Consider the following 22,694-nt stretch of genomic DNA (forward strand, 5'->3'; position numbering starts at 1 on the left):
ACGGAGAGCTGGTGCAGCAATATGATGCATTAAGAGACACAGAGGAGAGAAAATAAGAAGACACAGCAGAACAGGGGAGCTGAGGTGGCCCAAGAGAGTAATCGCCTTTCTCCTCACTCTGGAAGATCCCAGGATCAGTTCCCAGGGCTGCCTAATGAGAAATACAAGCAGACAGAGAAGAACACACAGCAGATGGACACAGAGAGCTGACAATGGAGGAAGGGGGAAGAAATAAATGTCTTAAAAAATAATAATAATAATAGGGTGGTATATGGGAACTCTATATTTCATGTATTTTATGCATATTTCAGTAAACCTATAACCTCTCTAACAAAAAAAATTAATTAAAAAAAAGCATGGTAGGGGGCAGAAACCTGTATAGTACAGAATGGAGAGAACTGTAACTGACCACAATGCTAAGTGAGCAGTATGCAGCTTCTGAAAATCATTATGCAGAATTCTTCTCCTAGCCAAGACAGAGTAACAGGAAAGAAGGAACAGGGTATACTCTACCACCTAAAATACCAAAAACTTGGACAAAATATATGAAACAACACTTTTCAGGATACAAAACATCAGGCAATGAAGGACAGTGATCCCAGAGAGATGGGAAACAAACAAGGTGAGCCCTATGATTGCTCCACCTCCCAGTCTTGAAAGTTTCCAGGCCATGTAGCAGATAGGGGAAACCAAGCAAAGCCCAGTGGACTCCCTGATTTGAAGAAATGGAGCCTTGGAGTCCAGCGAGACCAAGGCAGCTACAGTTCACAGGCACAATTCCAGAGAGGAGGAAACATCACAGAGACAGAACTCAAGAAATCTGCAGAACATTCCATCAGGTATATACCCAAGTACTGATTAGTGCATGGATGAGAGAAAAACTGCCCATGAACACAAAGGAACCGCCTGGCAATTAAAAGGTGCCTGGCACCTACAGCAGGGTGGGAGTGTTCCCACCAGTCAGACTGGAAACCTCAAGATCTACAAGGCACTAGGTAGAACACACAAAAGCGTTATTATGCTTCAACAATCCGGAATAATTAGCCCTATATTGACCTAGCTCTGGTTACACCTAACAAATCATAAACAGAATACTCAGAAGGTCAAACTGTTTCCAGGTTACTTAACTTTGTCCCAAGGGAGAGTTCAAGAATATTTATAAGAATACAAAAATATCCAGCACCCAGTAAGTAAAACTATGCCTAACATCCAATCAAAGATTACCAGGCATGTACATAGATAAGAAAACACAACCAGCAAAGAGGAAAATAATCTATCATCAAATCTGACCTAGAGCTGATACAGATATTAGCAGATAATACATTAAAACAGCAGTGTTACATTGAACAGTGCCTCAAATAGCGGGGTCCCTGAGGGCTCTAGAGATATCCAGAAACTCTAAGTAAGGCAGACAGCTCAGGAATTTGGCACCCTGTCAGTGGGCCTTACTTTTGAATTTATGCTCCCCAGTGTAACAGTATTAGACTCATTTATATGTTCTTTACATATGGCTCTCTTGCCTCTTTATTTAGACGTATAATTAACACTATACTTGAAAAATATAAGTCCCAGAGACTTAAATCTTTGGTCCATTAAATCAAATGTCCCAGTTGAGCCGCAAATCTCAGTAGAGTTGCAACACCCACTCTCCAATTCACTGAACTCACCCAAACAACTAACAAGGAGATGATGATGGACAACGCGCATCCCAAGGAACAGAGTGTCTGCAAGTGGAAGCAAGATAGTTCCATCCATCTGCCCCATGGGATCTAAGACCCCTCTCAATTAGAAGCAGAGTGGGCATCACTAACCCAAAATTCTCAAGATTGCAGAATGAACAATGGACTAAAGCAGACATTATTATTCTACTATAGACTTATTATTCTAGCATTGGAAGAACTCTTATCGTTGATGTAAAGGCAGTGGCCACCAAAGGTTCTGAGGGACAGGAGAGGGAAGAATAGCCGTTAATATGGGGGTATTTTCAGGGCATTGGATTTATTTGTCCTGCATGACAGTGCAGTGACAGAAAGAGACCATTATATGTTTTGTCATAACTTACAAAATTGTGTGGGACAGGGTATAAACTATAATGTAAACTGTAGTTTAGGTAGTTACATGGTTATTAGCAATGCTTCAGTATGGGTTCATCAATTGTAACAAATGTACCACACTAATGAAGGATGTTGTTAATGTGGGAAAGTGTGGGAAGAGGAGGGAGAAGAGCATATGGGAATTCCTTACATTTTTTATGTAACATTTATGTAATACAAAGCACCTTTAAAAATTAAAAATTAAAAAATAAAAGTAAAAAAAAAATGAAAAATGCTCAAAAAGTTAAGCAGAATTTCATACCCACTAGAATGACTACTATTTTTTAAAAATGGAAAATAAGTGTTAGAGAGGATGTGGACAATTAGAAACACTCATACATTGTTGGTGGGAGTGTAAAATGGTGTAGCTACTTGGAAAACAGTTTGAAGGTTCCTCAGAAAGTTAATTATACAATTACCATTATGACCCAGCAATCCCACTCCTAGGTATGTATCCAAAAAAAAAAATGGAAAGCAGGAATTTGAACCCATATTTGCACACTGATATTCACAGCACCACTATTCACAATTGCCAAAAGCAACCCAAGCACCCATCAAAAGAAAAATGGATCATCAAAATGTGGTATATACATAAAACGGAATGAAGTTCTGACACATAAAACATGGATGAACCCTGAAGATATCATGTTGAATTAAATATGACAGACAAAAAGACAAATCATATATGATCTTATTTATGTGAAGTAATTAAGATACGTAAATTCATAAAGCCAAAAATTAGAATACGGGTTACCAGGGACTGGGGTGAGTATTAATGGGGAGTTAATGCTTTATTGATATAGAGTTTCTGTTTGGGGTGATAGAAAAGTTTTGGTAATGGAGGTAAATGATGGTAGCACAACATTGTGAATGTAATTCCACGAATGAATTGTATATTTGAAAATGATAAATGGGAAATTTAGGTTGTATATACGTTAACCAAATAAAAATTTTTAAAAACTATAGGACTGTACAACACAGTGCATGCTAATGTAAACTATAGGGTATATAGTTAACAGTGTAATTAAAATAATATCATTTCATCAATTACAACAAATGCAAACTATTAAAAATCAGGAAAACTACATATATGAGGGAAGGTAAATGGGAACTATACATTTTCCACGTGAATTTTTCTAAAAACCTACAACTTTCCATGTTAAAAAAAAATCGTTAAGTAGACAACAGGAAGATATAAAAGCCCCAAACTGAACTTCTAGGGATGAAAACTACAATATCTGAGTTGAAAAATACATTGCTTGGGCTTAATGGAAGGTTAGCCATTAGAAAAAGAAAAGATTAATAAACTTGAAGACACAGTAATAGAAACCATCTAAATTAAAAAGTGGGACCAAAAAAAATATTTTTTTTAAATAGAGTTGTGGGTCAAATTTAAATGACCTAATATAAGTAGGAACCCCAAGTAAAAAGGTGATACCCAAGGAGGTGACAGAAAATATATTTTAAGAAATAACCAAAATTTGTCTGAATTTGATGAAAACTATAAATCCACAGATCCAAGAAGCACAAGAATCCCAAGTACAGGAAACTTGAAGAAAACTACACTAAGATACATTATAGTTATATTACTCAAACCTGTAAGACAGAGAAAATCTTAAAGGTAGCCAGAATGGGGGAAAACATTATGTTCAAAGGAACAAACATAAGGATGACTGAAGAAGTCTCCTAAAAAGCAATGCAAAAGGAGCAAGGTGGAGAAACATCTTTGAAATACCAAAAAAATAAAAAGTGTCAACCTAGAATTCTATATCCAGCAAAAATATCATTCAAAAATGAAGGCAAAATATACAACAGCTGAAAGAATTCATCACCAACAAACCCACACTACAACAAATGATAAAGAAGCCCTTCAGGCAGAAAGAAAACAACACCAGATGGAATACGGACCTAAAAAAAGGCATGAAGAACTCTGATAGTAGTAACTACATGAGTAAATATATATTTTCTAATTAAAGTCTTTAACAGGTAATTGATGGTAAAAATAATAAAAATACAGTGCTGAGTTTATAATATAGTAAAAGTGAAAATGTATAAGAAATTCATAACAGTTATAAGGGGAAAAATGGAAGGATACTACTGTAAGGTTATTCCACTGTGCATGGTGGTAAAAATACCACTTAAAGATAAACTGGCCACACGATCAGCTCTCTTGCCTCTGGACACGTTCCTGCCCTCTGTGCACCGCTCTTGCCATTTTTCCTCTGCCATGTGGCCACACAAGTAAACCTGGGGATTTATAACCTATAATGGGGAATTGTAGCCTGTAAATCAGCCCGCTTTACCACTTTTCAACCCCCTCCTCTCTACCTGGGACCACTGATCTGTTATTTTCTCCCATTTCTCTTCCTTCCCTACATGAATAAATTATTGGCCTAACTCACCTGGTGTGCTCTTGAAATTCATTTCTGCATCACAGCCAAGAACCTAAATAAAATCCAGTAACGTATTTGGTGAGCCAGTCCAGGAGTTTATTGGTGAGTGAAATTATGGCCTACAGCCTGTTTAATGCCTTCCTTTGGGTCTCTATTTTATATGGGTTTGCCTATGAGCCCCCAAAGGTTGTAATCCCAGGGCAGAAGAGGCTGGGGCTTGGGAATTCTCTGCATCCGCACCGTGCACCAAGGCTTGTAAAATCTGATCCCAGCCAGAATGGCTGGCTTATAGAACAGTAGCTTAAATCATGGCCCTGCCAAGACAGAGGTTCCCTAGGAGAGCGCCTGGCCCTGTGAAGTTTCTTCAAGCCATTTTAGCAGCCGGAGTCTTTGTCCTCAGGCTTGCCTACCATTGACTTCTCCAGCCCTCTCCTCCAGGGGGTGCATGACAATGGCGGAGAGCCGAGGGCTTACCCCTGCTGAGATCAGCTCAGCGATAGGTTGGCTCAAAGGGAAGGCGATGCAGAACTTTACAAAATAAAGGACAGAAAGAGAGACACAAGAGAGGAGATAAAGATGGGACGAGGGGACTTACAGCTTCTGGAACTGAGAGCCTCAACCCTAGTTTCCACACTGTATTTATTGGAAACTACTGAGCAGCTCTTTGCTACCAGAACTGCAACATCATCAACAATAACAGGGAACAGCAGCAACATATAATAAGGAACAACTGCAGCATCTACAATAAGGAACAAGTCATACAAAAGTCAAAGACAACTTAAACTTTTCCCCACATTTCCCCCTTTTTGTTTTTGCACATAGGAGGTCACACAAAAACTAAATATATTCCAAAAAGTGTTCTGCTAGATAAAATGCTTTTCTAATGCTTTGCAACATCTAGCTCATGGCTAGGAAATCCTGAACCAGTCCACTGGTCAAATATTAATGATGTTTATGAATCTAGTGTGTAAGTTTTGAGCACATTCCAAGGTTATGAATAAATATGCAAGTCCAGTCAGCTTCAGTTGAACATCGGGGTTGAGCAAATCCGAGTTGTGCACATGGATGGAAGAGTAATCACGTTGTATCATCAGGAGCAGGAGCTGCAGGATTTGCTTCTGTCACAGATGTCCCAGCACCAGGTGCACGCTGTCCAGCAGCTGGCCAAGGTCATGGGGTAGCAGGTCCTGAGCTTCAGCAGCCGCGTGGGCCTGGGGCCCATGGAGAGCATCGGCAACGCCTCCACCATCATGGTGGCCTCTCCCAATGGCGACTATGCCATCACAGTTCGTAATGGCCCTGAAAGTGGCAGCAAGGTCTTGGTTCAATTTCCCCGTAACCAGTGTAAAGACCTTCCAAAAAGCGATGTTTTACAAGATAGCAAATGGAATCATCTTCGTGGACCCTTCAGCGAGGTGCAGTGGAATAAAAGGAAGGGCGAAACTTTGTTTATAAAATGAAGCTGCTAATGTCTGCACTTAGCCTGTCTACTATGATTTCTTCCAGAGCACTAAATTTTGACTTGAGATGTTTGTACCATCAACTATAAGCAATATAATATAAGGAAGAGAAATATTCTAAAGGAGTATTGTTTTAAAAAAAATAAGTGGCAAGTGTTTGCCTAACATTTTGAAAGCTTTCACTTCGTAAGTAACAAGTACTTTGAAATACAGATGTTTATATATATAGTGTTGAGTGGTATGGAAAATAGAAAATAATACAGTTTTTTGTTCATTTAACTTGGGAAAAAAAAATAACAAGTGAAAACTGCTGACCCATAAAGGCATTGGTTCACTGATTAACAAAGCTTCCTGCATGATATTTTCACTTTTAAGTTTGAACAATACTCATTAAATTTCTCAATACATTCAGTCCCAGGATTGTTCAAACTTAAAACAAGAGATTTACATATACATTCAACAAGGTACATTTATATATCACTTATAGTCCATCAAATCACTTAAGTATACAATATGTTTCATTATTAAAGTTCTAATTAGTATTCAAGCATTTTATACATAATCCATAACTGCAACAACAAACAATAAGACTTCCAACTAGCAGACATTTAATAAATAGCCTTTCATTTCTCATGGGCTTAAGATTCCTAACCAACAAGGCTATATAGGCCAGTACTCAATTAAAAACAATCTCATTTTCCCCAGTTTATATAGTGTTCTTAGCATCTTCACTGGACCTGGAGCCATATATAATTCACAAGCTAAGTCAATATCCACCTTCTCCCTCTTTTTTCATTTTTAAAGCAGCCTGCTGGAAGTCCTCCTACTCCTATGAAGGACCTTTCCTAATTAACACATCTCAGTGAGGGATAAAAGACTTTTAGTATTCCAACAATATTACAAATTCAATTAAAATGAGAAAGCATTGTCCTTTATCAATTACAGCAGAGTATAATTTTGTCTTACCCAACCAAACAACATGTAATAATTTGATAGAGTAGCAGAGACTTTACAGCTTGTCCCAATTGATGCCTATTCCAGGTCCTTAAAATACCATTGCCGCTGATGTTTTTCAGTAGGGTCACTGCCATAGGTTTCATCTATGCAGTCAATTTCATTGCCATCGGGCCAGGGCAGAAAGCATTGAAGAACTGCAAAAGTTCATTGCTGGGGAAGCGAATTTGGCCTAATGGATAGGGCATCCGTCTACCACAAGGGAAGTCCGCGGTTCAAACCCCGGGCCTCCTTGACCCATGAAGAGCTGGACCACACGCAGTGCTGATGAGCACAAGGAGTGCTGTGCCACGCAGGGGTGTCCCCGACGTAGGGGAGCCCCATGCACGAGGAGTGCGCCCCATAAGGAGAGCCGCCCAGCGTGAAAGAAAGTGCAGCCTGCCCAAGAATGGCGCCACACACATGGAGAGGTGACACAACAAGATGATGCAACAAAAAGAAAACACAGATTCCCGGTGCTGCTACTAAGGACTGAAGTGGTCACGGAGGAACATACAGCGAATGGACAGAGAGAGCAGACAAAGGGCTGGGGGGGGGGGGTTACAAATAAATGAAAAATAAATCTTTAAAAAAAAAAGTCCATTGCTGACCTTTTCACACAGTTTTCACACTTTTTGTATTCATTCAGGCATGTTTTACTTTTACAAAACATATTATCTCACTGAATGCTACCACAATACTTCTACAACTTACTATATGCATACTAGTTCTGTCTCGCGTATCTCCATTTCTGATTTTATAAAACCATTTTAAAAATACAACTTATTAAATTTCAATTAGCATTCCCACAAAATTTTTACCTTTTTCAATATTCGCTTAACTTTTACATCCCATTTTATTTTAGTACAAAATACACCTTATAACATTTTAGTTAGCATTCCCACAAACTTTTTACCTTTTTAATTATTGGCTTAACTTTTACATCTTTCATTTTATCCTTCCTTTCTTTTTCTTTCTTTTTTCCTTCCTTTTTCTTTCTTTTTTCTTTTTTTTTCTTTTTCTTTCTTCCTTTTTCTTTTTTCCTTCTTTTCTTTCTTTTTTAAACAATCACACACTAAAACAATTACAACACATACTCCGACATTAGACAAAAAAACACAAAAGCAGTTCCAAATCTATTAATCTAGAATTTGTTCATTGCTTCCTTTTATAATTCAACATTTCTTTTCCAGTTTTCCCCCTCTCAATTTCTTTCTTAATCTCTTTCTGTCCCCAAGCCATACTTGCTTTATGATGCCATGCTTCAACAAGTTCTGTAATTTAGATACTTAGATGTAACGCCATTCTAGTCTTCAGAATGAGACCCAGCCATGCAGATTTCAGTGTCTGTCTCTCCATCAACGTGATTGGGCTTCTGGGTTCTACAGGAACTTTCGTCATCTCTTGGCGTTCATGGTATGGCTTTATCCAACAAGCTGGTAACCACACAGGATGGTCTCCATCTCCTGGGGAAATACAAGCAAACCCTCGAGGACTTCAAAGGCTTTTCAAACCACTCGGGGCTCTGCACCATTACACCAACTTTAGTTTCACTTGAAGCGATCCTTCTTCCCTTCAGGTCCCTGTTTGGGCTCCAGTTGCTGTGAACCTTCTTCCCTTCGAGCCCCATGTTGGGTGCCTGTTGCTGAGCTTCCCTTCAGGCCCCATGTTGGGCCCCTTTGTTGAGATCAGCTCAGCAATAGTTTGGCTCAAAGGGAAGGCAATGCAGAACTTTATAAAATAAAGGACAGAGAAAGAGATACAAGAGAGGAGATAAAGATGGGACCAAGAGACTCACAGTTTCCGGAACTGAGAGCCTTGACCCTAGCTTTCACATAGTATTTCACATAGTATTTTCACATAGGAAACTACCGAGCAGCTGTTTGTTACCAGAACTACAACATCATCTACAATAATAGGGAATAGCAGCAACATCCACAATAAAGAACAACTGCAACACCTACAATAAGGAATAGGTCATACAAAGTTCAAATACAATTTAAACTCTTTTTCCCACATACCCCTCCCACTGGTTCCACACCTTTGCAAGCAGCATTCCTATCTGACCACGCACAGCTACCTGGGGGAATGAAGTAAGAAGGCAGTGGGCAAAGCCAGAAAGGATGCCCTGGGAATTCCTTTCCCCAGGGTGGTCACAGGCCAGGATACCCTTGCAATTTCTAACCTTTACCCATGTTTTACCTTTCTACTTCTTGCTACTAAATTTCTCTTAGCAGGTTTGTTAGGATGCTTTGGAATGTTTTAAAAACTGTGAAACTGGGAAAGTGCCTTTGTTTAGCAAGGAAGCTATTGCCTCGAGGCCCCAAAGCCTGTTAGCTATGACAATTAATCTCTAATCACTTAATGGCTTTTGATGGCTGGTTTAACTGGGAAACTCCTAGACAGTAAAGTCATAGAACTAAGACTGCATCTAAGAATTCTGGAAAGATAGGAGGAAGAAGCATTATTCAGCTTGGCAGCTTCAGGTTGAAATCTATTCAGCCTGTCTCCCAAATCCAGGCTGCCCTGGGAATGTTTGGTGGCAGGGGCTCTATGATTCCCTGGAGTGGCAGGAATCAGAGAGCAGCCAAATGTTTCCTGAAATTTAACTCAAGAACTTCTGTTTGGGTCACTAGGTCTTGGCCCCTGGAAAGTAGGGGTGCCAAGAACCAGAGCAGGAAACTGAATGGCCCCCATTCCTTGGGCCCATCCATTCAGAGAGTAGCCATATATCCCCTGGGACAAACATCTCAGGTGCTTTAATTTGGGGCCACTGCTCAGGCCTCCCTGAGCAGTGGGCTTACTGATCCAATATCCGGAATCAGATACCCGCAAGACCTATCCACAAGGATGCTTGTAAGCCAGTTAAGCTCTGAAAATTCAAATTCTCAGGACACTGAGACAGGGCTTCAGCTCCAAATTACGTGGAAGAGTGAACTTTAGTCAGATTAGGACCCTGGGATGCCAGAACAGTCGACAAACAGGTGCTTCTTCATTCTTCCTAGAATAATGGGCACAGTCTTTAGCCTACCAACAAACTCCCCATAGAAGTCTCTTTGGAATAAGGAAATTCTGCCTACTCCTGGTCCACATGGCCACAGTACAGGCAAGAGCAGCCTCCGTATAGGACCCTGAAGTCCAGTTAAATTAGTGTAAAAAAAGAAAACAGGTAGATCAGAGGCCCAGAAACCTCATGTCATGTCTCCTTAAAGAAATGAGAAAATAAACCTCAAACTTCTCAGTTTAAACTCAGTCGTACAAATACAAGATACAAAGAGTGATCAAAATTTAAAAAAACCTCATGTGCCATTAATTAAGGTCAAAGAGTTCCTAGAAATGCTAAAGGTATAAAATTTTCTCCTCTTTTAATTTGTGCATAACCTTGTGTTCAGCTTTGAAATCTGCTTAACTCTGTCAGTTGGCTTGTGCCTAGGAAATCAGATTTGGGGCTCACCTGTTACAAACTGGATAATGGTGAAAGGTAATCTGAAAATGAGTCTTTGAATGTCAATACTGTCTTGCTAGTGGATTGAATGCATAAATCCCAACTGCAATTAGTTCAGTTGCTAGAAAAGCAGAGAAACTTCACAAAGTTGATCAAGAGATAAACTTCAACATTGTCAAACTCTTGTGCATTCAAACCGGGCCTTGAACACACTGCAGGTTGCCTCGCCACTTGAGTTATTGGCTACACTGGTAACTGACCCCTAAAACAGTAACGGTATCTACTACATCTCTGGTTGTGCTCCTGAAGTTAATGGAAACTACATTGCAGTTTCAAACTCCCACAGCAGCCAACAATGGCTCAGTACAGCCAAATGTACAATGGATATCGCCTCCAGACTGGCACTGTTTTACAGTGCCAAACAGCACTATGCACCAGGCCAGCAGAATACTGGAAACTACTTTCCTAGCCTCTCTCTAGGGTCAATGGTGCGGCAGCTTCTGTAACGGACATACCAAGTGGAGCAATGATCACCAAAGTACTGTGAAGAGAACTTAAACACAATTGGCATTATGGCCTGCTACCATGGAGAGATGACATGTAAAGTATTACAAACCTGTAACTTAAATCTATTGCAGCTCAAAGAGAAACTTAGGCATTAGGTAGTACATTAATCAGTATTAAGCACTGTACCTATATTTTATATTCTAGACCATATGCAGAAGAATAATGAACATGTTAAAAGTCCTGGTAAACTTCATTTTCTAAGTAATTAATGAATGTGCTTAGCCCAGGTCTCCTACCTAGCCCTTATTAAAGTTAAAGGAATGTCTAGCTTGGTGCCCTAATCCTGAGTGAAGCCAGCGGCCCAAGAAAGTGCCAGCTCACCAGAAGCACCAGGCAGGATGTACGAATGCCAGTCATTGGACAGCCTGAAATACCTCTTCAAGAGAAAAAGCTAAGTAGTGTCTGTCAAAGTCAGCTGTTCCCTCTAACTCTAGCCCAAATGCCTATTGCCTAGGGAAGGGCAAACCAGACATCCCTTTAAGAAACCTTGTCTGTTTTCATCTCCTGTACCTTAACTAAAAAGGACAATGCTTCTTCCCATTCTTCTGAAGGAAGAATATTCTTTCCCAACAATTTTGAAAAAATGTAGCCTTTATAGCCTTTCTTTTCTTTATAGCCTGATCTTTTCTACTCCTGTGGTCCAGTGTCCTCTTAGTGGAACCATACATTCTCAAAATTCTAATCAAGGCGGCAGACTTGGCCCAGTGGGTAGGGCGTCCATCTACCACATGGGAAGTCCACGGTTCAAACCCTGGGCCTCCTTGACCCGTGCAGAGCTGGCCCATGCGCAGTTCTGATGCACGCAAGGAGTCCACTCTATAAGGAGAGCCGCCCAGCATGAAAGAAAGTGCAGCCTGCCCAGGAATGGTGCTGCACACATGGACAGCTGACACAACAAGATGACGCAACAAAAAAAAACAGATTCTGTTCCGGTGACAACAAAAGCGGACAAAGAAGAAGATGCAGCGAATAGACACAGAGAACAGACAACCAGGGTGGGGGGTGGGAGGGAAAGGGGAGAGGAATGAATGAATGAATGAATGAATGAATATTCTAATCAAGTTTATTTCTTCCAGAATCAACACCTTGTTAGCCATATAGAGACTTCATCCAGCTTCCCACAGGATACCAGATCCATCTTCCTCCAATTGAGATAGAAAACCAGGGTTTTACACCTTGTCCTGTATGGCCTATAGCCCCTAACCAGCAGGAAGTAGCTACAGAAGAAAGATCATCTCTCTTCAGCACCCCTTTAAGATTAAAGGTGTAGGGAAGTGGATTTGGCCCAATGGATAGGGCATCCGCCTACCACATGGGAGGTCTGCGGTTCAAACCCCGGGCCTCCTTGACCCATGTGGAGCTGGCCCACACGCAGTGCTGATGTGCGCAAGGAATGCCGTGCCACGCAGGGGTGTCCCCCGCATAGGGGAGCCCCAAGCGCAAGGAATGCACCCCATAAGGAGAGCCGCCCAGTGCAAAAGAAAGTGCAAGCTGCCCATGAATGGCACCGCACACATGGAGATCTGACAGAACAAGATGACGCAACAAAAAGAAAACATAGATTCCCGGTGCCACTGATAAGGATAGAAGCAGTCACAGAAGAACACACAGCAAATGGACAGAGAGAGCAGACAAATGGGAGGGAATAGGGGGGAGTGGAGAGAAATAAATTCTTAAAAATAAATAAATAAGATTAAAGGTGTAAACTCTCCGAGCAGGGGAATAAAGCAGGGTAATAAGATAGGGAATTAATAGACGGATCTGGAACCTGGCAGAGAGTCCATGTGGACATCAGTAACACCCAAGATTCTGCTATCCAGAACAAAGTCCCCCAAGGACTTTATCACTGGGTCCTCACTGGGGGATAGAATGGTGGGGTAATCAATTCAAAACAGCAAACAGCTGGAACCCCTCCCCTGCCATTAGCGAAAGGGTGGAATAATTAATAGCTTAAAAGCTAAGCACAGGTCTGAGCGCACCCATGCACACAGTTCTCTCTTGCCTTTAGACCCATTCCTGCCCTCTGCGCACCACTCTCGCCATTTTTCCTCTGCCATGTGACCACACAAGTAAACCTGGGGAATTATAACCTATGATGGGGAGTTGTAGCCTATAAATCAGCCTGCTTTATCACTTTTCAACCCTGTCCTCTCTACCTGGGACCACTGCTCTGTTATTTTCTCCCATTTCTCTTCCCTCCCTACCTGAATAAATTACTGGCCTAACTCAAAAAGAAAAAAAAAAAAAAGATATACTGCAAGGAGACATTGGCCACGGGAGTTGCTGAAGGCAGGGAGAGGGAAAAAGAGTGTGATACGGGGGTATTTTCAGGACTTGGAGTTGTCCTGAATGATACTGCAGGAACAGATGTAGGACATTATATATCCTGCCATAACCCACTGAATGGAATGGCTATGTAAACTATAATCCATGCTGTGTAGCAGTGCTCCAAAATATATTCATCAAATGCAATGAATGTACCACACTAATGAAAGAAGTTGCTGATATGGGAGGAGTGGGGGGTATGGGGAGTGGGGTATATGGGAACCTCTTATATTTTTTAATGTAACATTTTGTGTGATCGATATATCTTTAAAAAATAAATAAAATGGTGAGAGAGAAAAAAAAAGATATACTGTTATATAATAAAGAAGTATAGCCCAAAACCTTGAGCAATTACTAAATAGCAAAACAGTTATAGCTAATAAATAAGGATATGAAACAGAATCACAAAAAAAATCCAATTAATCTAAAAACCAGCAGAAAAACAGGAGAAAAAGAGGAAAAAGGAAATAAAGAACTGATGAGACAAGTAGAAAACAAAGAGTAAGATGATATATTTAAACTCATCATAAAATCAATTACTGTAAATGGTCTAAATATTCCAATTAAAGGCAGATTATATACATATATATTCTTGTCTTTCTCCTCTTCACGGCTCATGGTCCATTGGAGGAAATACTATATCCTGTGTTTTTCTCCATTGCCAGGACTGTCAAATAAAAGATCCTCAATAAATAGGGAAGGAAGGAAAGGAGGGAGGTATGGAAAGAGGGAGAGAGGAAAAGGAGGAAAGAAGGAAGGAAGAAGAAAAGTGAGGAAGGAAAGAGAAAGGAAGGAAGGTGGGAGGGAGGGAGAGGGGAAAGCCAGTGTACTACCTCCCAATTCACTACTTTTCTACCTGTATATCATTTTCTAACTGCAATACTTGAGCCACACCGATGGTAATATCCCAGTAAACCAAGCAAAGAGGAAATTTCCTGATCCAGGCAGCAACACACAAGGGAACCACAGAAACAGGACGGTGAATCTTCAAGGAGCCACATCTGCCACTGTACCACTAGAGAAAGCCTTCATCATCTTTTTTCCTCTTGACCATTCCTATTTTATGCTTCTTCTCATAGTTATGAGATTAGAATGCTTACAGGTATAGTAAGCTACCAACAATTTTTGAGAATTTTCACCTTGTTTAGTAAGGGCTTCTCGGAGAGCAGGAGTTATCATAGCTCTTCTTTCACTGTCCTCATTCTTCTCTGCTTTCCTGAATGAACTAGTTTCCTCCTCCTGCTGTTCCTTTTCTCTCTGTATTAAAAGAATGAAATACAGAAATGGCAATGTGCAAAGAAAATAACAATAATCATGAACACACAGCACCAATAAAAAGGTTCATCACTAACCATGGCCTGCACCCTGTCTTCTTCAATCAGACAGTGATCGAAGGACATGCCAGGTAATCTTAAAAAAAAAAAAAAGTAAGCACAAACTCAAACATGTACACCCGTACTGGGGAATGAATCATGTCCCCCACAAAAGGCATGTTCACGTCCCAACTCCTGGTCCTGTAGGTGGGAACCAATTTGTAAATAAAGCCTTTGAAGATGTTATTAGTTAAGGTGTGCCCAAACTGAATGAGGGTGGGCCTTATTCCAATACTGCTGAAGTTACATGCAAAGAAAACTGGACCCAGTAGTAGAAGCCACAGTAGAAGCAAGAAGCAGGAAGTCAAAGGAACCTGGAAGAGAAAGGAAAAGATACCACCACTTGCATTGCCATGTGCCAAAAGATCCAAGGAACCCCTAAGTCACTCGTCAGTCAAAAGATACTAACCCCAGGAGGAAGCAAGCCTTCTAGCCTCTGAAACCATGAGCCAATGAATTCCTGTTGTTGAATCAAACGACTGTATGGAATTTGTTTTCACAGCCAAAAAAACAAATGCAACCCTCAAAACATAAAGCAACAATCCACCTTTCTAAATGTCAAACATTTTCAGGAATCTGAGCATAGATAGCTGCCTAACTTTGACAAATTACTTACTTTCTCTGAACTTCAACTTCCTCACCTAAGAAGGCAGGAGATATAAATATCTATGGAACAGGAATGTTTTGACGAGTAAATGAAATAAAATCACCTGACACAATGCCTGATACATAATAGGTGCTCAATAAAGTATAGTTACTGCTGGTTACTATAGCTACAAACTCCAAAAAGAAGTAGAAAAAATGCTCTGAGCTGCCCAGAGAGCCATCTGCTCAGAGACCACGTTACCCTCACCTACCCACAGTCCCGATACCCGTGGGAGAAATTTCTCTTCAGTGAAAGACAAATATATACAAAGAATCTTAAAGATACTATAAAACTAGCCTTATTTCCTTTTGATTTGGCCACTAGAAATTTCAATATCACACCTTGGATCACTGTGTAAGACCTTGCATCATGCTTGTCTCTAAAATTGGCTACATATTACAGGATGCTCCTCATTCACCCTTTATACTGGTTTCATGTTATTATATCTTAACGATATGTAAATATCTTTTAAAGTTACCTGTAAGTTTTTGGAAGATGAGGTAGGTTGATTAAGAATTCATTGATAATTATTTTGATTAGTTCATTAAATTAATAATATTTTTAAATTTTTGTTAATAGAAAATATAATAGTTTCAGAGACAACACACAAAGCCAATGTTATTTTAGAGGAAATATTCTCATCAGAACTTTCTAAAAACTACAGAAAGTCAAACTAATGCCCACCTGGGCAGCAGTCCTACAACACATATCCATCTTAAATGCCCAGTCACCTAGCCCTCAGTAAATCACTGAGCAGACTTACGATAATACCTGTGACAGTGTGAAGTTTTTTGTGGATTCCACTAAAGATCGTGTTTTTGAAGCTAATCCATTCCTATAGGTGTTTGACACTTTGACTGAATTGGATTCAGATGGGGGGACTTTGATTGGATGACTTCAGTGGGGCGTGACCCAGAGTGGGTCTTGGTCCTCTTGCTAGAGTCCTTTATAAATAAGAGGACTGAAAGCAGAGATACAAAGAAAATGCAGCAGAGACAGAGAATCCCTGAGAGGCTGAGAGAGCGGTCCCAGAGGCTGGAGGTGGAATCAACAGAGCATAAAGGCATGGAAAGTGGCCCCTGAGAGGCTGACAGAGGGACGTGAAAGAAAGGGGAGATGGCCATATGCCTAATTGCCCACAGCTGAGCTCGGGGAGAGTCGCTTAGGGTCTTGATTTAGGCAGAGCCACAATTATGCCCTGCCATGTACCTGATGGCCCAGCATCTCAGATGATGCCTTGATGTGGACATTTTCACAGCCTCAGAACTGTAAGCTTTTAACCTAATAAATTCCCATTATAAATGCCAACATATTTCTGGTATATTGCTCCCAGAAGCTTTTAGCAAACTAAAACAATACCCTTTCTATCTAAAAATGAAAATATCTCATAAATTATATGATGTTTAATGTCTAAAATATGCTTCCAACTAATACGAAAAGGAATATATAGAGGGTAGATGGGGACAACGGCCCATTAATTGATGGTTGATGGAGCTAGGCAATAGGTAATAAAGACTTACTATATTGTTCTGCCTACGTTTGTAAATGTTTAAATTTTACCCTAAAAACATATATAAAACAAGGTTAAATTTTTTAAAAAAAGGAAAAGTGAAACAACAAAATTTGGAGTTATTTTCTCTACTTTCTCTATTAATTAAGGGACTTGCTCTGAAATAAGAAGTCAGTGAAAAAGTACTTTTGAGAGTCAAATGTACCAACTGAGAAAAGTATTCACATTAAGGTCTATTTATCCTAAAAGACAAAGTCAGCAATCCAAATTCCTAAATATAATCAAAATATAAACCTAATGAACCATTTTGCATCTCTTAATAGAGTTCTTAACTACATATTTCCAGATGGAATTGAAAAACTTATAAGCAAATATCAATCATTTGCTCTTATCTATTATAAAAATAATGAGTTTAATGCTGGGTGTTTTACAGAAATAAAAAGGCTCCAGTTATAATTTTGTTAAAATATTTAAAATTAAAGGAAAACTTTTGGCCTTTTTTCAAAAAATCTATTTCAGACCTAAAAGCAAATGTATGAGCTTGAAAAGTTAAGTCTTGTGATAGAGCAAAAATGAACTAGCCTTGACCTTGGGAGCATTTTAAAATCTCTGAAGTAATTCCATATCAAGTTACTAGTTTCCTCTACCAATCATGCAAGAATTGATAGGAAGAGGCAGCATTTGCTCTCAAAAGCTTCTGTCATCATAACACATCACTGGCTTTTTTGTTCACCCCAAAGGCATAGGAATCCAAAATTGAGGCCAGCCCACATCACTGGTCTCTGGCCCCTGTGCCAAGCATGTGGTTTCAAGCAAAAACCTCTGAACCCTGTAAGATGAATATATTTCTAAGAGAGACCCAAAGAACTACCAGCCATGTCCCACCATTAGGGAATTATCTGTTATAAAATGTGAGCATCACTACTCCACATTTAATCCTTAAGACACAAAGCTTATAAGGGAAAGAGGTCAAATACTATGATTAAAAGTCTGGAGCACACAGGACAAAGCAGCATTTATCATCCCTTCCCTCTAAGGCAGTCGGTCCTATCTCTCCCAGGCAGTAGTAACTTCATTTCTGAAAAAAAATAACACTCCCTAAGGAAGTTTAATGCGCCATTTAAATTCTAATTCTAATCTCCCAGGTGCAGACATTGTTCACCCTCTCCCCAGAACATAACAATGAAACAACCCCTTAAGACATATAATTTTTTTTTATTTATTCATTAACTTATTTATAGCTGTCACATGCCTTAGCAGAAGTGAAGATCCCAAAATGGGCTACCTTCAATTCCTCCTTGCCCTGCACACCCCATTTGCCAATGAGTGACAAAGTTCTAGGGTTTCAATTCCCAACATGCTGGTTCTCTCCATTCACAATGCACTGCTTTAATGTCCACGTCCTCAGTTTCTCCCAAGGGACAACTGCAATCACCACTAAATGTTCTCCCTGTCTCCAAGGTCTACCTCTACCCCTTTCCTTCTCTCACACGTGAGTTTTCTCCAAGCCTCTGGCTCTCAACATACAAAAAGGAGAGTGAGTATAAGCTAGTTCCCTAGGCATTTACAAAAATGATTGTAAAAAAGTGAAAATTTTTTTATAAATAATCAGGACTATATGAATTTTAAATAATAATGGGAACAAAAGTGGTACTGTCTTTTTATATTTTTTAAGATATTATACAATTCTATCGATTTCATTTTCATACCATCTCCCCAGAAACCACAGTACCACCTTGTATTAGTGAGTCAAAGGGGTGCTGTTGCAAAATACAAGAAATTGGTTGGTTTTTATAAAGGGTATTTATTTGGGGTAGGAGATTCCAGATACTAGGCCATAAAGCCTAAGTTACTTCCCTCACCAAAGTCTACCTGGAGCAAGATGACTGCCAACATCTGTGAGGGTTCAGGATTCCTCGGTTCCTACATTCCTGGGGCTTGCTTTTCTCTGGGTTCAAGGTTCCTTTCTTCTAGGGGCTTGCTTTTCTTTCCTCTGCTTGCTGACTTCCCAGGGCTCCAGTCTTCATCGTCAAACTCCAACAACAAAACTCGAACATCAGACACTCTCAACTCTGTTCTTTGCTATGCCTTTTATCTGTCAGTCCCCACCCCCACGCCCTATTCATAACTCGATCATGCCCAGGTACAGATCAGATTACAAATAATAAGCCAATATCTCCTTTTGGAATTCATCAATAATATCAAATGCTACACACCTCAACTTTGCCTAGGATGAAAATCAGGCAGAAAAGTGCTTTGTTTAAGATTTTAAGGCAAAATGCCACCTAGCTGAATTGCTAAACAGGTGTCTTGCAAAACAAACTTTTCCATACCAAAGTGTATACATTTTCTCAAAAAGAGATTCTGTGTAAATCTATTTGTTTTACTGGTCCTTGTTTACCATCACAAGATTCCCTCTCTCATAAATACATGCGGAAACTTTGGATACAGAATCTCTAGGCTTTCTAGGGGTCATTTTTATAGATGATCAACTTGCTGAGGCCTGGAGCCTGCCAGCACAGGGTAAGTGCTCTGTAAATGTTGGTTGAATAAATGAATGACTGCCTCAAAACTACCAGGTAGCTATTTTTAGACCTAGAAAAACTGCTCTCAATTCCTATGGTAACTGATTCTAGATGCAGCAACTGATTCTAGATGCAACTGATTCTAGATCCAGCAACTTTCAAAATATTAAAAACTCTTCTTCGTAACTAAAACTGCTGCAATTTAACCCCATTTCCTCAGGTTCCTATTTCTTTAAGAAATGAATCTTCTATCTACCACTCATTTGTCTAGCTCAGTTTTAAAATAACCAATTTTCATTAGGATTCAAAGCTCCTTTTTTTTTTTTTAGGAGGTACCGGGGAATGAACCCAGGACCTCTTACATGGGAAGCAGGCACTCAACCACTAAGCTACATTAGCTCCCCAATGAGAGTTGGTTTTTTCGTTCATTTTTAGGAGATACCGGGGAATGAACCCAGGACGTCATACATGGGAAGCAGGCACTCAACCACTGAGCTACATTAACTCCCCAGTGAGAGTTGGTTTTTTCGTTTGTTTGTTTGTTTTTAGGAGGTACCAGGGAATGAACCCAGGACCTCATACGTGGGAAGCAGGGGCTTAATCACTTGAGCTACATCCGCTCACTTCAAAGTTCTTTGTAAAATTTTCGAAAAGCACTTTGGCCAGGAGAGTCAGGAACTGTACTCTGGCCCACTGATTCTAATTTGGAAAATCTGACGTAAAGATATAATTCCTGAACTCACTGTTAAGTGCTCCTGGCTACATGGGCCATGGGTGAGTCAGGCAGCTTGAAAGGCAGTGTCTGGGGGTGAATGGATGCCACCTTTTGTTTCTGGTTGAATTAAACACTCAAAACCTTAACAATAATTATGAAAAGAGAATTAGCTTCATGTTATTCCACTACAGTACTATGTAACTTTATAATTGGAAATGGACATGCTAATGAGACCTCTTTGTAATTTAAATCGCTAGTAAATTGAAATGCTTCTCTGGTGAGTAATTATCAAGCATGTGCCATTTATTTCCAAAACAAATGATACTGATAGTGTTTGTCTGCTTAACCAGAACATGCCATGGGGAGTATTTAGCAACATTTATTTACTGCAGGAAAAAAACAGTAGCAACAAGCTTTATAATTGTAAATCACAACATAAGAGGAATAGGAAATAAGCAATCTGAGATTGTCAGGCTCTCTTCCTGCCTCCAGGTTCTTACCCAACACTTCAGCTTCCCTTTTGGGAACTACTTCTCCACTGGGGAAGCAGCAGAGGGTAGTAACAGAGAAATGAGAGTCTGGGCTTGAACCCACCACTTAACAGCCATCTGACTTTGGACAAATTGCTTCATCTCTCTAAATTTCTATTTCCCACCTGTGAAGTGGTAAAATGGGGCTAACAGTAGTACAGACGTATCAGGGTCATTGTGAAGACTGAATGAGCTACTCCACTCAGTGAGGTGAGTTGCCCTCATACTCTGAACCTCCACTGCAAAGGTCCTCTTCCCCGCACGCTCCAGCCACTTACCCTATTCAATAGAATCAGTTTGCTCCCCACTGCCTTGAGGACCAAGGTCTTACCCCATTCCACAGCAAGAAAAACCATCCAGCAGGCGGCCCTGCCTTCCTTCTCTAGTTCACCTCTCCACACCTCCCCACCCCTCCCTACTCCAGACACACCAACCTCTTTAGAGTTCCCCGCACGCCATGCTCCCAAACACCCTCTCCCCTTTGCATATGCATCTGCCTCCCTAACTCCTTCTATTGTTTCGAACGTTACCTCTCTGTTCTTGGGAATCACCCTCATCCTTCAAATTCTCTTCAGCCGAATGCCTACTGTGAATGCCTACTCTCGCAGATATTACCACAGAGGGAGGGAGGCAGAACACCACGGTGGTTTTCTCTTTAGACCAAACCACTGCATTTGAAGAAAGCTGCCTATATAACAATAGTTAATAGTTACCAAGTACTGTGGCAAGTCATAGTATAAAGACTTTGAATGGATTCATTTATTTTCTGTAACAATTTTATGAGGCAGGTCCCCGTCGCTATCCCCCACTTTACAGATGAGAATACTGACGCACAGAAGACTTCTGTAACGGGCCAGGGGCACACACGCGGAGCCAGCCAGCGTGACGCAGTACTATGCTCTAGGAAGAGGGCTCACAGAAGGGAGCTTCCGCCCAACTCCAGAGCTGATGCTCTCCAGCACTAGAGTGGACACCAGAACCAGCTGCCTCCCTCAATGGCAACAATGAGGGCAATTTAATGTGACGAGTGACGCGCAGACAGAAAACAGCTCAGGGACATGTGCAAACAGCCCCCCAAGAGGCTGACCAAAATAAGATGAAGAAGAAAAGCCACACAGTAACAACTCCCATAACTGCCTTAACTATGTCCCTCATAAAATGAAAACAGAAGACACATAGTTGGAAACTTTGCTGTTACCTAACAACGGTGAAAATCAAGAAATTGTGGCTTATTGTCTTGCTGTACTAAAAATGGGAAAAAATATCGTATTTTTCCCCAAATATGATGATTTTATGGGAAACTTCTAGATTTTTATTAGAAACCTGAAATACCAACAGCCAGTTGCTTAAAGATCATAAAGTCCAAACTCATTTCATTTCAAAAATAATTTACATGGATGTCCAAAATTTTGGTTAGTGCTTTTTTCTCCAGTGCCCTCTAATGGCCGTAAGTGAAAAAAAACAAAGAAAAAAAGTACTCACAAATAATTCCATTTTCCACTCACTATAAATAAAGTTTTACATATCTTCTCTTAACCTAAGTGAAAATCCAGAAACCAATCCAAATAAGCTACCTCACAACTCGGAAAAGAATATGTCATTTATTCAAATCTATCCTATTTTAAGATATTTTCACCAATTAAGATTATTCAGATTTTTAATTAAGGGCCATAAAATTATAAACTCACTTTGACCCAACAGGTCAACTTGGGGAAAATATGACCTAAGGAAATGATTCAAAGTTTTTGTTTGTTTGTTTGTTTGTTTTTAGGAGGTACAGGAATTAAACAGGACCTTGTACATGGGAAGCATATATTCAATCACTGAGCTACATCTGCTCCCCAATGAGTTGGATTTTTTTTTTCATTTGTTTCTTTCGTTTTGTTTTTAGGAGGTACCAAGGATCAAACCCAGACCCTCATACATTGGAAGGAGGCACTCAACCACTTGGGCTACATTCACTACCCCAAAATTTTTAAAAGGTAAAAAAGGTCTCAGACGCGTGGTAATTATGACAGCGGAAAACACAAAATCAGACCAAATGAAGTATATACCCAAAAGAACAGTGTACAAGTATCAAACAGATACTTGTACACTGATGCTCACAGCAGCATTATTC

General features: G+C 40.1%; 1 protein-coding gene across 1 annotated transcript in view; it reads right to left on the reverse strand.

The window, feature by feature from the left end:
• The window catches only part of LOC101442617 (S-adenosyl-L-methionine-dependent tRNA 4-demethylwyosine synthase TYW1), a 207,021-nt gene that overhangs the window by 159,518 nt on the left and 24,809 nt on the right, over nucleotides 1–22,694 (reverse strand). Inside the window, exon 8 of the mRNA XM_004460697.3 lies at nucleotides 14,416–14,533. Coding sequence (XP_004460754.1) covers nucleotides 14,416–14,533 — 118 coding nt within the window. The remainder of the gene's footprint in view (nucleotides 1–14,415; nucleotides 14,534–22,694) is intronic.

This window comes from Dasypus novemcinctus, chromosome 23 (genome assembly GCF_030445035.2).
Source record: "Dasypus novemcinctus isolate mDasNov1 chromosome 23, mDasNov1.1.hap2, whole genome shotgun sequence".
Classification (NCBI taxonomy): Eukaryota; Metazoa; Chordata; class Mammalia; order Cingulata; family Dasypodidae; genus Dasypus; species Dasypus novemcinctus.